The sequence below is a fragment of the Mytilus galloprovincialis genome, chromosome 1 (assembly GCF_965363235.1).
Source record: "Mytilus galloprovincialis chromosome 1, xbMytGall1.hap1.1, whole genome shotgun sequence".
In the NCBI taxonomy this organism is placed as follows: Eukaryota; Metazoa; Mollusca; class Bivalvia; order Mytilida; family Mytilidae; genus Mytilus; species Mytilus galloprovincialis.
Genome location: NC_134838.1, coordinates 71093812 through 71107945, shown reverse-complemented (window position 1 = coordinate 71107945; position 14134 = coordinate 71093812). Strand labels below are relative to the sequence as shown.

Sequence of the window (14134 nt, the reverse complement as noted above, 5' to 3'; positions counted from 1 at the left end):
AGCTCATAACGATTGACTCAATATCCTGTTTGTTACGAGGTCAATTAATCAAATTTGAATGGCAACATCTCCAGAGTAGGGGCCAGGTACTTCCTGTAATCCAGTAGAGACCTTACTCTTCCAAAATTATTTACTTCACATGGAACTCTAGTCAGAACTCAAATTCCATTCAAACTTGGTCATTGGCAATTATGATGATGAACGTTTTTAACGACCTTGACTGGCTATACAGCCCTCGCACAGTTGGTTTGGCAGTTATTCCATATCAACTTATTTTTATAACAGGAGGGATGTAAGGATAACAGGAATCACCCAAATTATATTGGATAACACAACAAACCAAAACAACTGGATAACACAACAAACCAAAACAACTGGATAACACAACAAACCAAAACAACTGGATATCACAATAGCACAACAAACTAAAACAACTATCAAAACCTGATCGACCAGGCATAAAAAATAAACCAACTACATACAACACATGGTGGCTTGCTTAAAATGGGAAAGGATTAATATTTTTCAAAACATCAAAGAACTATAAAAATGTTTATTAACAATATTTTTCTTGACAACTCTGAAACATCATAAAATATTGAAAATATAGACATTTCAGATTAAAATATCATTTTGGCAAAGCACCATTGATATGAACCTTTTTTCAAACACAATGACAATAAATAGCAATTCAATTAAATGATACATAATTCTCACAATCATGTAAAAACATCAGGAATAAACATGTTTAATATTTATATGCTTTTAAAATAACATCAGTTATAAATATATCATTTCGAGATACAAGATTTTTGAACATATTGAAATTTAAAAAAAAAAACAGGCGAAAAGATAGAACCACTGAAAGTTATGGTAATGATAGTTTTACAACCATAATGTCAATATAATTGCACATAATACAGAAAATAGAAATCATGTAACAATATTCAAATAGTCAGTTAAAATTGGTAGCCATAGCCGTTGTCATTTCTTCCCAGATTTCTTTATTCCACTGCTCCCTAAAAATATATTTTGAACAAATAAATTAATAGATATACAAAATGTAGCAGTCCTTACGATTCTTTCTGAAGGAAGAAAAAGACTTGTATTCATAATCTGAATAAACATTTTAGTTGATGTTAAGTCTGTTGCTGAATTGCAGACAAGAAAGTAAACTTGTCAAATTTAAAAACACAGAATTCAGACGAAAAAACTCTTTATGCATGTATTTCATTTTTCTCCTGTACGTTTTTACACAACCATGGAAATATCAATTTATTTTTTATGAACCTTTGCCATCTAACCTCCTTTTCCAAAAAAGAGAAGAGAGTTCCAATACCCTCATAAAGCATTACTGAGATTTAAACTATGATACAAGTTTCATAAAAAAAAATCTGACAATATTAGATAACAAGAGCACTAACAAGACTGGATGCACACAGACAGACGTCCAGTATATCTATATCCCCTGCAACATGTCACATGGGGGACAATAAAACAGGCATAAATTTCAATATTTAAACATGTTACAGAATTTTTAAAATTTACAATGATTACAATCATAAATGATATCTAGCAATAATTATCCATAATCCAGTTCATATTACAAAATTTTAAATTAATCGGCAAATACTGAAATACCCTTATATATGTTCTTAGTGTTATAGAATCAATGGTTGAATTTTTTCAGCATTATGATTGAGCAAACATATCTTCGCTGCCCAAAACAAAACAGGTAAATAATTTTCCAAATTTCAGTGGTCAGCAGCTGTACAATTCCATGATTAACACTTAACTTTTGAGAGCTCAGTTGGTCAAGAAATTGTACAGGTAGATACATACCCCTCCTTTATATGCATGTAACATATAATGATACTTTCACTTACCCATAGGACCTTTCCCTCCAGCTTTGGCTTTTGCTTCAGCTAATTTCTTCTGTTCTTCTCTCTGTTTTTGTTTGAATGCCATGTCATCCTGTGAAGAAAAAAAAATTTAGTACACATATACATGTATGTTACTCAGAGGTGTGATGAGGACACTAAAGTATCATAAAACTCAGCTTCAGGGCATTCTTAATCATTTGGTCTCTAGTAGAGAGTGATCTGATTGGCATTCATACAATCACCACATCTTTTTGTTTATATATAATTTTGTAAAATTACTATGAAGTCAGCAAGAATGTCTTCTACAGGGTTCTAATACAATGTAATGGGTGTGGCTGCATAAGCTTATAGTTAAGCAGATATTTTCATGTACATTGTTATTTTTGTATATACAGTCAACTCTCGTTATCTCGAAGTCAGTCGGACCAGATAATTATTTGAGATACACATAGTTCGACTCAAACGAAAACCGGAAGTTTGACAGACCAAGAGACACAACTCTTTCTTGGTTTGGTAAAGCTAAAATAAATCCGGATGAATATTGGAAGGGGATCGATATTCTGGTATCAGATCGATGGTCTTTCATTATTATAATAAAATTATTTTTACTTATTCAATTGTTTCAGTTACATTTTTTTCCTATGGCCTTTATCCGAAGGAGTAATTTCGAGTCGATCTTAAGAGCTATTTAGGTCTTTAAAAGTTGACAAAATTGTTTATTCTCGATACAAGAGATTTTAGAAAATTTAGATTTCTCTTATTTTTTTTCATCTCACTCTTTCTTTTCAATATAAAATACAAGATAAAAGACGCCGATTCAGTAGTTTTAGGTGATCATCAACGGAAGTCTTAATCCTCACTTTATTCACACCCAAGCTCATTAGTGTAAATCACGACTAATTGTTTTGTAAACATTTTAAATACTTTGTCACGAACATGTATCACTAATTATTTATGAAAATTCTATAAAAGATTATCGTAGGTAAACACTTGTGGAAATAGCATGTCATAAATCAATTACAGTGGTCAGTGACCGGAAATTTAATTACACGTGTATTGTCAGATTAACTCTTCAATCCATTTAAATCCCGGAGGTCATGTTTTGACATATTTGTATTAGTTCGAGATAAATGATGAATTTTGAATGCTTTTGTTAACCTTGGGACTGTAAATTTAGTTTGACTCAACCGAAATTTCGACTCATCAGGAGTCGATATACATACATTTATATTGAACAAAATTCGAGACCACGTGAAAACTTCGACTCATCCGAGTTCGAGACAACGAGAGTTAACGGTATTTCTTTCTTCATATTTCAAAAGTTCAATATAAAAATCTAAATCAATGTTTTGATTACTGATCATTTTGATCATGTGATCAAATGTGTGTTCAGTTTCAGGAAAATCTGTTGACAAAAAGTTGATCCTAATTATAATGAATTTGAATTGTTCATGACTTATGATCGTTTTAATTGTAAGATTTTTTGTGAAACTGATCATGCTGACAACTATGATGCACACAAATTTTACTACATAGACATAAACAAAATACCTCATCCATATCTCCTCTTTCTTTCTTTGGTGCCTTCAAGGGCTTCTTCTTACCACCTGTAAAAAACAAAATTAGTAAAGAATTTACTTCATATGTGAAGAGAATATTTGATAAAAAAAACAGGTGCTCCGCAGGGCGCAGCTTTATACGACCGCAGAGGTCGAACCCTGAACAGTTGGGGCAAGTATGGACAAAACATTCAAGCGTGATACAGCTCTGAATTTGGATTGTGATTAAATTTTTGACATTACATGGTTTTTTTTACACAAAACAAATGTCAAGATTTTACAAATCAATTAAAGATTTCTTCTTCAAACTTATTTAAATCTAAAATTAAATAGTCTGACACAGAATGAATGTGGTCTAATGAACTTAAAATTTTTTTTTTGCCTTTGAGCAATTCACTATGCTGTTGAATATTAATCCTCTCAAAAAAATGTTTGAAGAAATTTTCTTTTTATTTATGAAATCTGAAATGAGAAAAATTTAACCACCCCCCTTTTTTTTCACATCCCCATTTCCCTTTTTCCAAAACTGATATCAATTCAAATTTCTAATGGAGTTTGCAACAATAACTACTCTTTTAAATACATCATAAAATATTAAAATGTAAAATAAAGTGCTTGTTATCACTGAATGGTAAAGATTGGTTGGTAGTAAAAGTGAATATACATTGTTTATTGTATAAAACAATAAAAAAAACTTCATCAGCAACATTTGATGTTGGCAAATTTCCAATGAAGTTATTTACATAAAGTTATTGGCAAATAAAAATAGAAAATGACATCATAGTCATGTCTGGCAAATGTCCAACATACATTATCTATAAACATTTTAGATAAGATAAGGAAAAAAAGCTTCATCAGCAACATTTTATATTGGCAAATTTCCAATGAAGTTATTTACATAAAGTTATTGGCCAATAAAAATAGAAAATGACATCATAGTCATGTCTGGCAAATTTCCAACATATATTATCAACTACTATTCTATACAAAGAAAGATAACTCCAATTGAAAATTAATTGCTATTGCACAATATTGTGCAATTAGATATTTCTTGCTATTGTGCAATACTGTGAAATTGAAAATTTCTTGCTATTGCACAATACTTGATATGGAATCCTGATTTGGACCAACTTGAAAACTGGGCCCATAATCAAAAATCAAAGTACATGTTTAGATAAAGCATATCAAATAAGCCCAAGAATTTAATTTTTGTTAAAATCAAACTTAGTTTAATTTTGGACACTTTGGACCTTAATGTAGACCAATTTGAAAACTGGACCAAAAATTAAGAATCTACATACACAGTTAGATTTGGCATATCAAAGAACCCATTTATTCAATTTTTGATGAAATCAAACAAAGTTTAATTTTGGACCCCCATTTGGACCAACTTGAAAACTAGGCCAATAATTAAAAATCTAAGTACATTTTTAAATTCAGCATATCAAAGAACCCCAAGGATTCAATTTTTGTTAAAATCAAACTAAGTTTAATTTTGGACCCTTTGGACCTTAATGTAGACCAATTTGAAAACGGGACCAAAAATTAAGAATCTACATACATACATGTAGTTAGATTCGGCATATCAAAGAACCCCAATTATTCAATTTTTGATGAAATCACACCAAGTTCAATTTTGGACCCTTTGGGCCCCTTATTACTAAACTGTTGGGACCAAAACTCCCAAAATCAAACCCAACCTTCCTTTTATGGTCATAAACCTTGTGTTTAAATTTCATAGATTTCTATTTACTTATACTAAAGTTATGGTGCAAAAACCAAAAATAATGCTTATTTGGGCCCCTTTTTGGCCCCTAATTCATAAACTGTTGTGACCTCAACTCCAAAAATCAATCCCAACCTTCCTTTTGTGGTCATAAACCTTGTGTTTAAATTTTATTGATTTCTATTTACTTATACTAAAGTTATTGTGCGAAAACCAAGAATAATGCTTATTTGGGCCCTTTGTTGGCCCCTAATTCCTAAACTGTTGGAACCAAAACTCCCAAAATCAATCCCAACCGTCCTTTTGTGGTCATTAACCTTGTGTCAAAATTTCATAGATTTCTATTCACTTAAACTAAAGTTATAGTGCGAAAACCAAGAAAATGCTTATTTGGGCCCTTTTTGGCCCCTTATTCCTAAAATGTTGGGACCAAAACTCCCAAAATCAATCCCAACCTTCCTTTTGTGGTCATAAACCTTGTGTTAAAATTTCATTGATTTCTATTCACTTTTACTAAAGTTAGAGTGCGAAAACTAAAAGTATTCGGACGACGCAGGACGATGACGCCAACGTGATAGCAATATACGACCAAAAAATTAAAATTTTTGCGGTCGTATAAAAAATTGATTGCAATATGCCCAATAAAAAAGTTACATATTACATGTGAACCACATACATTGTAATATTAAACCAAATCAAAAGACAGCTACATGTACATTGTTTTTCTCTCCTTTTTTCAGAGAGAAAACAACATATTTGATGCCAAATATTTTCTTATCCCAGGCATACATTTTTTGTAGATTAGCTTAGCTGTATTTGGCACAACTCTTTAAATTTTGTTCTCAATGCTCTTTAACTTAATACTTGTTTGGCTTTATAACTATTTTGATCTGAGCATCATTGATACATTGTAAGTCATATGTAGACAGAATGAGTGTCTGGCATATGAAATTATAAGCCAAACTGCATGTTACTTGTGATATACCAAAAACCAATTGTTCATCATTCAAACATTTAACACATTTAAAAGAGTGTGATATTGAGCATAGTGAATAAGCTTTTTAAATTAAAATCCTCTTCTTAAAGAGAAAAACATACTACAATATTACTAACTAGAAGACACCTGTGAAATCGCGGGCATTTATACATGTTGAACTTGTGAGATTTTGTTTCTGGAGAATTTCAGCAAAAGATTTCATATCTGGAGAATTTCAGAAAAAGGTAACAAAATTCATAGGTACTTGGAAACAGTTTAAGCCCTCTCCCTTGTTTCCAAAGTCTGTTAATTTTTTTCTGTTAAATTCCATTATTTTCGTGTTTCTGTATACTATGAACATACGTATAGTATTGGTAAAGTGTGTTTGCTATTAAGTATCAATTTCTTCTCCTAGATGATCGCTGCTATATTATATATATTTGACCATGTCATGCCTAAATTTTCAAAAATCTATTTTTTGTTAATAAATAATTGTCAGTCATTTGATACTATTTGAGGTGCCAGGAGTATTTTTCTTGATTAATCATTTCAATTTGTTCATCAAAACTGTAATTTTATACTTGGTCTGGATTATAGACAGTCTTATTGACCGTCCAAGTGGTTTTCACAGACATTACAAAGGGTATGAATGCCCTTTACAATCAGGCATCAAATGGTTGTTTTCAGCTATGATAACAAGACATATCGGCACCCAAGTCCGAAGACATTTCGGCACCCATTTTGGACATTTCGTATCCCACAAATCGGCACCAAGACAATCCGGCACCTCGTTTTTAAAAATAAATTTATTATCAAAAATTAAAGAATTGTTGCAAAGATATTATAATTTGTATATAAAATATGCATTACAAAAAGAATAATCATCATTTAATTAAACTCTTAATGATTATGTACGAATAAACATAATTTAATTAAATCATAATTGATTGTTAGATATGTTGTTGATCGTTGTTGTTTGAATAAACATTATTAAATTGAATCATAATTAAATCATAATTAATTGTAGTTATGCATTAATCAGTATTTTTTGTTTAAATCTAACAATTCCTCAATAGAGATGAAAAGTGTATAGCTTGTGTTTGCAGCTTGTGTTCTCGTTTGATCCTTACATCTGTTAAGACAACACAATACTTGAAAACAATATTTTATTGTTTTAATATTAAAAGCCATAAACATAACAGCGTGTGCAAGCCATAATGAGTAAATACCTAGAAACGTATATAAAGGTCAACACTTCTGGGATACTCTTTCTTACACAATGTCAGACGACAGTTGTATACAGTGCCAAAATGTTGTGCACCCTAGACAAGAAGCTTTGCAATGTGATGGCTGTCAAAAGTGGCAACATAGAACATGCAACAGTGGTAAGTGGCTTTTAAATATTTTTAATTATTATAGATTATCATAACTAAAATTCTCCTTGCATACTTTTCATTTCCATACTACTGTAGCCAATCTCTGATAGAGCTAATAGCATTTGTACTTAAGGGAGTAAAGGGAAACCTGCTGAATAAATAGTAATATTAGAAATACCCTTATAAATGCAATTAAAACCAATTATCCATATTCTAATCTGCTTGACTAAAGCTTTAAAATTAAAACTGTTCTAGATCCCAATAAAAATATAAAAATCGATGAAATAGAAAAAAATAAGGTCCACAATGGTCATTTATCTATATACGTACATGTATAATATATTCTTATGATATATTATTAATATTAACCGGACTTGTTAAACACCTTTTTAGAGTATTGTAAGTGTTTTGTGACTTTTGTATATTGTGTTTGCAATTTACATTTAAACTTAAAGTATATTATATTATATAGTTCCTGTGTATTGACAGTTATCTATTGCCACGAGCCAGAACAAGCTAATTAACATATAATAATTAATTGGATTAGTAGCCAGATAATTGAATTAACCTGATTGGGAATTTTTAACTGATTGGTAATTTTTAACTCTGACAGTCTGAATTTAATACATATAACGATATGAAATAAAGTACAATTTACAATACATATAAAATATGTAGTTTGATTGACAATGATTTTGTGTTTTAGGTGTTTCAAGAGATCAGTACAGACAGGTTGTAAAAGACCATGCTCAACTAGAGTGGAAGTGTGTCACATGCACTGAGGTAAACCTTTTTTTCATAATAATTACAAATATATGTTTTAACATTATATTTTTATATTAATTCTTATTTATGTATATAGGCCTCGATAAGACAATGTAAAACAATTCAAACGAGAAAACTAACGGCCTTATTTATGTAAAAAAAATTTGTAAGGGTTCCGCAGAACCCAGTGTCTCGCCTACTTTTGCTGTTAATCACAGATTCAACAAAAATGAGGAAAAACATGAATAAAAATTTCCCTCTCGATACTGTGTTTTGATTGAAAGAAGCTTCCAAGTTTGGTAAAAAATCCAGGATAGTTTATGAATCTAATAAATGTTTTATAAACTTTAACTGCAGACTGTATGTAATGTTAACTGGAAGAAAAAAGTAAGTCCATTTATAAGAAAAATACGGAAAAAGTGATTTTTTTTTTTACAAAATTTACTTCTAAATAATATCTTATGATCAGAAACAAGCTTTTGTCTAAGTTTGATAGAAATCCAGGATAGTTTAAGAAAATTATAATAAAGGGCTGCGCTTGAGCGCATGATACGCCCGTTGCTCTTTTAACTTGTCTTTTATGCTTTAAATGAATTTATATGATCAACTAGAAATATATATACAAATCAAAAGGGATGTTACATTAATATATTCACCAAAGTTTCATAAAATCCCCCTTTTTTAAGTATAAAAATTCATTACTTAAGAAAACGTAAAATCTAAAATTTATAAAAATGGAAAGGGAGCTTATGTCAATAGATTTAAACAATTTATCACAGTTGCATAAAATTTTGTGAAAGTGTTAGTTATTGTCCCAAAATTGGAAAATCCCCCCTTTTATAAGCATAAAAATTCATAACACGGAAATGTAAAATCTGAAATTTATAAAAATTGAAAGGGAGCTTACATCAATAGATATAAACAATTCACCAAAGTTTCATGGACATTGGTGAAAGCCTTTTTGAGTTATTGTCCGAAGTGTTGAAAATCCCCCCTTTTTTTATGAATAAAGCCCCATAAATCCAAAACTTAAAATCTGAAATTTATAAAAATTGAAAGGGAGCTTACATCAATAGATATAAACAATTCACCAAAGTTTCATGGACATTGGTGAAAGCCTTTTTGAGTTATTGTCCGAAGTGTTGAAAATCCCCCTTTTTGTCGAGCCTTCGACTTTAGTCGAAAAAGCGAGACTAAGCGATCCTACATTCCGTCGGCGTCGGCGTCGTCGTCGTCGGCGGCGTCCACAAATATTCACTCTGTGGTTAAAGTTTTTGAAATTTTAATAACTTTCTTAAACTATACTGAATTTCTACCAAACTTGGACAGAAGCTTGTTTATGATCATAAGAAAGTATCTAGAAGTAAATTTTGTAAAAATAAAATTCCATTTTTTCCGTATTTTACTTATAAATGGACTTTGTTTTTCTGCAAGGAAACATTACATTCACTCTGTGGTTAAAGTTTTTAAAATTTTAATAACTTTCATAAACTATCCTTGATTTGTACCAAACTTGGACAGAAGCTTGTTTATAATCATAAGATAGTATCAAGAAGAAAATTTTGTAAAAATAAATTTCCACTTTTCCGTATTTTACTTATAAATGGACTTAGTTTTTCTGCGAGGAAACATTACATTCACTCTGTGGTTAAAGTTTTTAAAATTTTAATAACTTTCATAAACTATCCTTGATTTGTACCAAACTTGGACAGAAGCTTGTTTATAATCATAAGATAGTATCAAGAAGAAAATTTTGTAAAAATAAATTTCCACTTTTCCGTATTTTACTTATAAATGGATTTAGTTTTTTTGCCAGAAACAAAACATTCACTCTGTGGTTTAAGTTTTTAAAATTTTTATAATGTTCTTAAACTATCCTGGATTTCTACCAAACTTAGACAGAAGCTTGTTTCTGATCATAAGATATTATTCAGAAGTAAATTTTGTAAAAAAAAAATTCACTTTTTCCGTATTTTACTTATCAATGGACTTAGTTTTTCTTCCAGTTAACATTACATACAGTCTGCAGTTAAAGTTTATACAACATTTATTAGATTCATAAACTATCCTGGATTTTTTACCAAACTTCTTTCAATCAAAAGACAGTATCGAGAGGGAAATTTTTATTGATGTTTTTCCTCATTTTTTGAGTCTGCGATTAACAGCAAAAGTAGGCGAGACACTGGGTTCCGCGGAACCCTTACAAATTTTTTTATGAATAAAGCCCCATAAATCCAAAACTTAAAATCTGAAATTTATAAAAATTGAAAGGGAGCTTACATCAAAAGATATAAACAATTCACCAAAGTTTCATGGACATTGGTGAAAGCCTTTTTGAGTTATTGTCCGAAGTGTTGAAAATCCCCCCTTTTTTATGAATAAATCCCCATAAATCCAAAACTTAAAATCTGAAATTAAAAAAAAACGAAAGGGAGCTTACGTCAATAGATATAAACAATTCACTGAAGTTTCATGGAAATTGGTGAAAGTGTTTTTGAGTTAGTGGACGACGGACGGACGGACAACGGTATACCATAATACGTCCCGTCTAAAAGACGACGGGCGTATAAAAATTTAAAAACTGAAACCACAGAGTGAATGTTTTGTTTCTGGCAAAAAAACTAAGTCCATTCATAAGTAAAATACGGAAAAGTGGAAATTTATTTTTACAAAATTTTCTTCTTGATACTATCTTATGATCATAAACAAGCTTCTGTTCAAGTTTGGTACAAATCAAGGATAGTTTATGAAAGTTATTAAAATTTTAAAAACTTTAACCACAGAGTGAATGTAATGTTTCCTCGCAGAAAAACTAAGTCCATTTATAAGTAAAATACGGAAAAAATGGAATTTTATTTTTACAAAATTTACTTCTGGATACTTTCTTATGATCATAAACAAGCTTCTGTCCAAGTTTGGTAGAAATTCAGTATAGTTTAAGAAAGTTATTAAAATTTCAAAAACTTTAACCACAGAGTGAATATTTGTGGACGCCGCCGACGACGACGGAATGTAGGATCGCTTAGTCTCGCTTTTTCGACTAAAGTCGAAGGCTCGACAAAAATGAACGAAAAATAAATATGTAACACATAAACAAACGACAAATTACAGGCTCCTGACTTGGTACAGGCACATACACAAATAATGTGGTAAATATATGAATATATTTATGTTACGATATTCTGATTTTCAATTCATATTCATATTTAATTCATGTACATGTATTCAATGATGTGTTTTATTGCAGATTATTGATGAAGACCCTTCGATAGTTGTAGACTGTTCATTTGACATCCCAGAGCAAGTACAAGAAGATTCCATAGCAGATGAGTCTATACATTGTAGGTGACATCCCAGAAGATGACCCAACAGTCCACTACCAAACCATTGAAGAAGGCAGCAACCGGGGCAAACGTAAACTGTGCGACTCAGATGGCTTCAACTACACAGTTAAGGTATATATTTATTTATATTATCAAATTATGAAACATCAGATAATTTTAACATATACTCATTTTACGGCCTTCAACAATTAGCATATCCTATACTGCATATAAAAAAGAAGATGTAGTATGATTGCCAATGAGACAACTATCCACAAAAGACCAAAATGACACAAACATTAACAACTATAGGTCACGTGGATACGTAACAGTGTGTTTGACATAGACTACTGGTGTGTTTTCATGTCCTCCATTCGTACCAACAATGATGTCGAGGGATGGCATAACAGTGTCAACACCAGAGTATGCACCAGAGGACCAGTGCCTTTCTATTCCTTGGTTACCGAACTGTTTAAGGAAGTGTCCGATATTCCTCTACAGCTTAAGTTAGTGTCTGAAGGCAAGCTCCAACGGTACCAGCGCAAACAGAGTAGACAGACCCAGGGCCGTCTTTTTGCTTTGTGGGACGAGTACTGCAACAACAGCATTTCCGCGTCTAGACTCCTTAAGGAGTGTGCCAGTGTTTACGGACCACCACCAAAGTGACTTTGAGTGTTAAGACTTAATTATAGTGCTTGTATATATGTTATGTTATGATTTCAGTATTTAACCTTTGTGTTCATACCTATAGTATGCTTTTGACCTAGTTTATCATGCTTATTACAACCATGAACCATGCTTTTAGTGCTTCATTTTGTGCTGTGTATTATGTGTTGTATTGTTATAAATATTTTGTTTGTTGGTTAAAAAATACTTTGCCGACTCTAAATAAAGCTTATTTATTATTATCTATTATTATTTAATATTTATTACATTTATTATATGTATGCATAAACTGTTGAATATACAGTTGTAATATATAATAGATATAATAAATAAATATTATTAATATTCTACATGTGTTTTATTGATTTTGGATACAATGGTAACAGAATTATGGATTACATTAAAACTAGTACATGCACATTCCAAGTACATGTGTGGTGAAATCTATAAAGTCAGGATGTTCATTGTTTCAGGAAAAAGAATTCACACAAATAATACACCTATCAAAATGACTAAGCTGCAGTACAGTCTTGTGCACAAACAAATAACTAAAAGGAATAAACCACTTAATAAGATACATATTCAAAGATTTGTCTGGGTGCCGAACAAATAACTAAAAGGAATAAACCACTTAATAAGATACATATTCGAAGAAACAATGTACAATATTGACAATAAATAGTGCAGGAGACAAATAAATAACACTCAAACATAATTGCTGTCTATTAACACTTTCTTTCAGTGATCGATTTGTCTATGGTAGGTGCCGATTTGTCCGGGTACCAATTTGTCTGGGTGCCGAACTGTCTAGAATTCTTGAGCTATAGCATGATGCCTATGGTTAGGGTCAACTTGGTTAAAATTTACAGCAAATCTTTAGTCAGTAGATACATGTACATGTACTCAATTAACTATTGTTATTTTTGGAGAAAAAGTTAAAGTGATTTGTCTAAATTCAATCAATTTTTCTTAAAAAGTCTACATTTTAATTGAAGTGGAACAAAAATGACCAACGTCATTCAGCAAGATTGTTTTAACATTATTGAGGTGCCTGATTAGTTATTTTCGTTCTTTGTGATCAGCGCATTTTTGCTATTGTGATCCGTTTTTCTAGATTATTTTTTTTTTATATTTTCGTGATCCGTGATCATGGAAATTTATTTTCTAAGAATTGTTATTGACAAAAAAATCAACTTGTGAATATGATGATCCCCCCCCACCCCCCCCATTATTCGTTATGAAGGTACCCACATAATGATAATAAATTTACCACCCTCATCAAAGCTTATCAGATCAAAAACTTGCAATATACATGTTAACCTCATCATAGGACCTGTAATCAACAGATCAATACTATTTCCTTTCAATGTGGTAGAGCTTTTATGAGCCATATTTTTCATACATAGGTCATTTTTTTAAATGTCGTTACGGGTTTCTTTCTTGTCTTACATTTCTTAAAAAAATTACATATTGGTTAAACTATGATATCAAAAATTTAAAAATATACGAACCTTCTCTTCCTGACATCTTTGTTAGTTTATGCCTGAACACTGGATTAAACCAGAAATTTTAAATGTTGTGAATCTTTCACGTGTGTCTCGAAAATAGAACTATTTTGTAATAAAATTAAAAAACGAATTTTAAGCAATGATATTTAACGTTATTTCTTGAATTATAAAAATGCACTGTATATTTTTGTGTTATTTTCAACATTACTTATCAATTGCAGAATAAGAATATATTTTTAAATCTATAAGTGTTGCATAAATTTATTTTGAGTATTCGTTTTGTGAAATAGTAGTTCCGCATTTTGAATCAAATTTTATTTTGGCGGCCGTAAATTTCCTTTTGTTACACGCA

General features: G+C 30.8%; 1 protein-coding gene across 1 annotated transcript; it reads right to left on the bottom strand.

The window, feature by feature from the left end:
• Positions 1-539: 539 nt before the first annotated feature.
• Positions 540-13930, bottom strand: LOC143082933 (translation machinery-associated protein 7-like). The gene is made up of 4 exons (XM_076258969.1): positions 13786-13930; positions 3435-3490; positions 1887-1974; positions 540-1019 (listed from the first exon to the last, which is right to left on the bottom strand). The coding sequence occupies exons 1-4, from the start codon at positions 13799-13801 to the stop codon at positions 985-987; spliced, it is 195 nt and encodes a 64-aa protein (XP_076115084.1). The 5' UTR covers positions 13802-13930; the 3' UTR covers positions 540-984.
• Between the last annotated feature and the right edge of the window lie 204 nt (positions 13931-14134).